The sequence below is a fragment of the Otolemur garnettii genome, unplaced genomic scaffold (assembly GCF_000181295.1).
Source record: "Otolemur garnettii isolate 467f Iridium unplaced genomic scaffold, OtoGar3 scaffold00151, whole genome shotgun sequence".
Lineage (NCBI taxonomy): Eukaryota > Metazoa > Chordata > Mammalia > Primates > Galagidae > Otolemur > Otolemur garnettii.
Genome location: NW_003852546.1, coordinates 2252516 through 2254345, shown reverse-complemented (window position 1 = coordinate 2254345; position 1830 = coordinate 2252516). Strand labels below are relative to the sequence as shown.

At 35.0% G+C, this 1830-nt stretch overlaps 1 protein-coding gene across 1 annotated transcript in view; it reads right to left on the bottom strand.

The window, feature by feature from the left end:
* Positions 1–1830, bottom strand: part of TERB1 (telomere repeat binding bouquet formation protein 1) — a 54141-nt gene that overhangs the window by 45687 nt on the left and 6624 nt on the right. Inside the window, exon 2 of the mRNA XM_003799422.1 lies at positions 1507–1569. Within this exon, the coding sequence (XP_003799470.1) occupies positions 1507–1537 (31 nt within the window). The 5' untranslated portion in view covers positions 1538–1569. The remainder of the gene's footprint in view (positions 1–1506; positions 1570–1830) is intronic.

Here is a 1830-nt window from a genome sequence, read left to right as displayed (position 1 = left end):
GTCTCAAAAAAAAAAAAAAAGAACTTTTAAATATTAAAGTATAATAATAAAATTAAGAAGTGTTATGGATTTGAATAGATATTTCTCCAAAGATAGACAAATTGCCAAAAGTATATGAAATGATGCTCAACTGTCAGTCATTTGGGAAATTCAAACCAAAAACACAATTATATACCATTGCACCTTGTTACTAAAAACAGCTGACTGATGAGAGTTAATAGATAAATACCCTTTACCCTTTGGCTGGGATGGCTCTGAGGAATATGACTCTACAGTGTCTTCCATAATTTCCTGGTAAGGTTAAGCTCCAGTTACCCATAGTAACAACTTTCTTGATAATGTACTCTTTAATCTTCCTTTTCCTATTTCACCCCCCAGCCAGTGTTTCCTGAGATCACTTTCTCAAAAAAGTACTTGCATTTGTAGTCCTTACCTTAAACATTGTTATTGTTACTAAATTTTGAGCCTGTTTAATTTTGTGAAGGCAAAAAGTAGAAACCAAATAAACACATGTATATGTATAGAGAAAATTTAAAAAATTAAAAGGAAAAAAAAAGTACTTACACTCAAATCCCTGTCTTGGGGTCTACTTCTGAGAGGAACCCAAATCAAGGCAGAAAAAGGAAGAGTTGGGGTTTGATAAATGGTTTGAGAGGGATATTAACAATTATGCCTTAACTCTCCAATTTCTTCAACTTCTCCCTCTCCAGAATTTCCACTCCCCTTTCATATTTTCCTGTCTCTATAACCCTTATAAGATTTCCTTGACATTACAGCCTCCCTCTAGCTACTGCCATGTATCTTCAGTGAAAATTTTTTTAAAAGCTGTCTTTGGATTTTCATTTCCCACTCGGACCTAAAAATACTGTAATCTGGCTAAAATCTATTACATTTACTAGTAACAAATGACATCATAACTCCAAAATGCAGTGGATAACTCAAGTCATCATCTAGGACATCTGACACTGATGCTCTTAAGCAATCCCTTTCTCATAAAGCACAAGGTTCATATTTCCAAGATACCATATTCCTGACTCTTTTCATCTTTCTAATTTGTTTTTCCAAGTCTTTTTTAAGGGCCCTCTACCTCAGCTACATCCTTATGTAAAGGTATGCTTTAGGGAACACTACGCCCACCCTTTTCTCTTTTATCACTTCCTCTGGTTAACCTCCATTCCCATAGATTGTTTCCAGCCTTCTTAGGACAATTCTAAAATCTCTACCTATAGGCATACTTTGATGGTGGGCCTCTCAGATTCCCACTATTCTTGCATATGCTCCCATTAAATAAACCATCATATAGTATTGTTACTATCAGCATGTCTTCCTGTTAGTTAGAATGTCAGTTTCCTAAAGCCAGGAATTATGTGACAGGCACAGAGTAGGTGCTCAATATTTATGCAAACTGCTAAAGGCCTCTTTCATTTCCTGGGTCTTGTCAGAAAATATGCAATCCCACAATACTATGCAATATATCCTACAAATATAAATCTTATAATTTCTCACCTTGAATTTTCTTCGTGTCCTCACTTTCCATGCTTATCTATATTCTCTTTCCTTATACTTCATCTATAAGATAAAGGTATTTTCTCAATTTAAATCAATGTTTGAGAATGCCAGAGATGTAAATGCAAATGGATAGGAAAAGAACTGAAGTCAGAAGACCAGGGATTGAACCTGCAACTTATTAAATGTGTGATATTTGACAGGTTGCTTAAATTCTGAGGCTGAGTTTCCTCATCTGTAAAATAGGAATGATACTGCTATTCCACAGAATTGATATAAGAATTACATTTGAAAACATACATGGCTCGGCGCCTATAGCTCAAC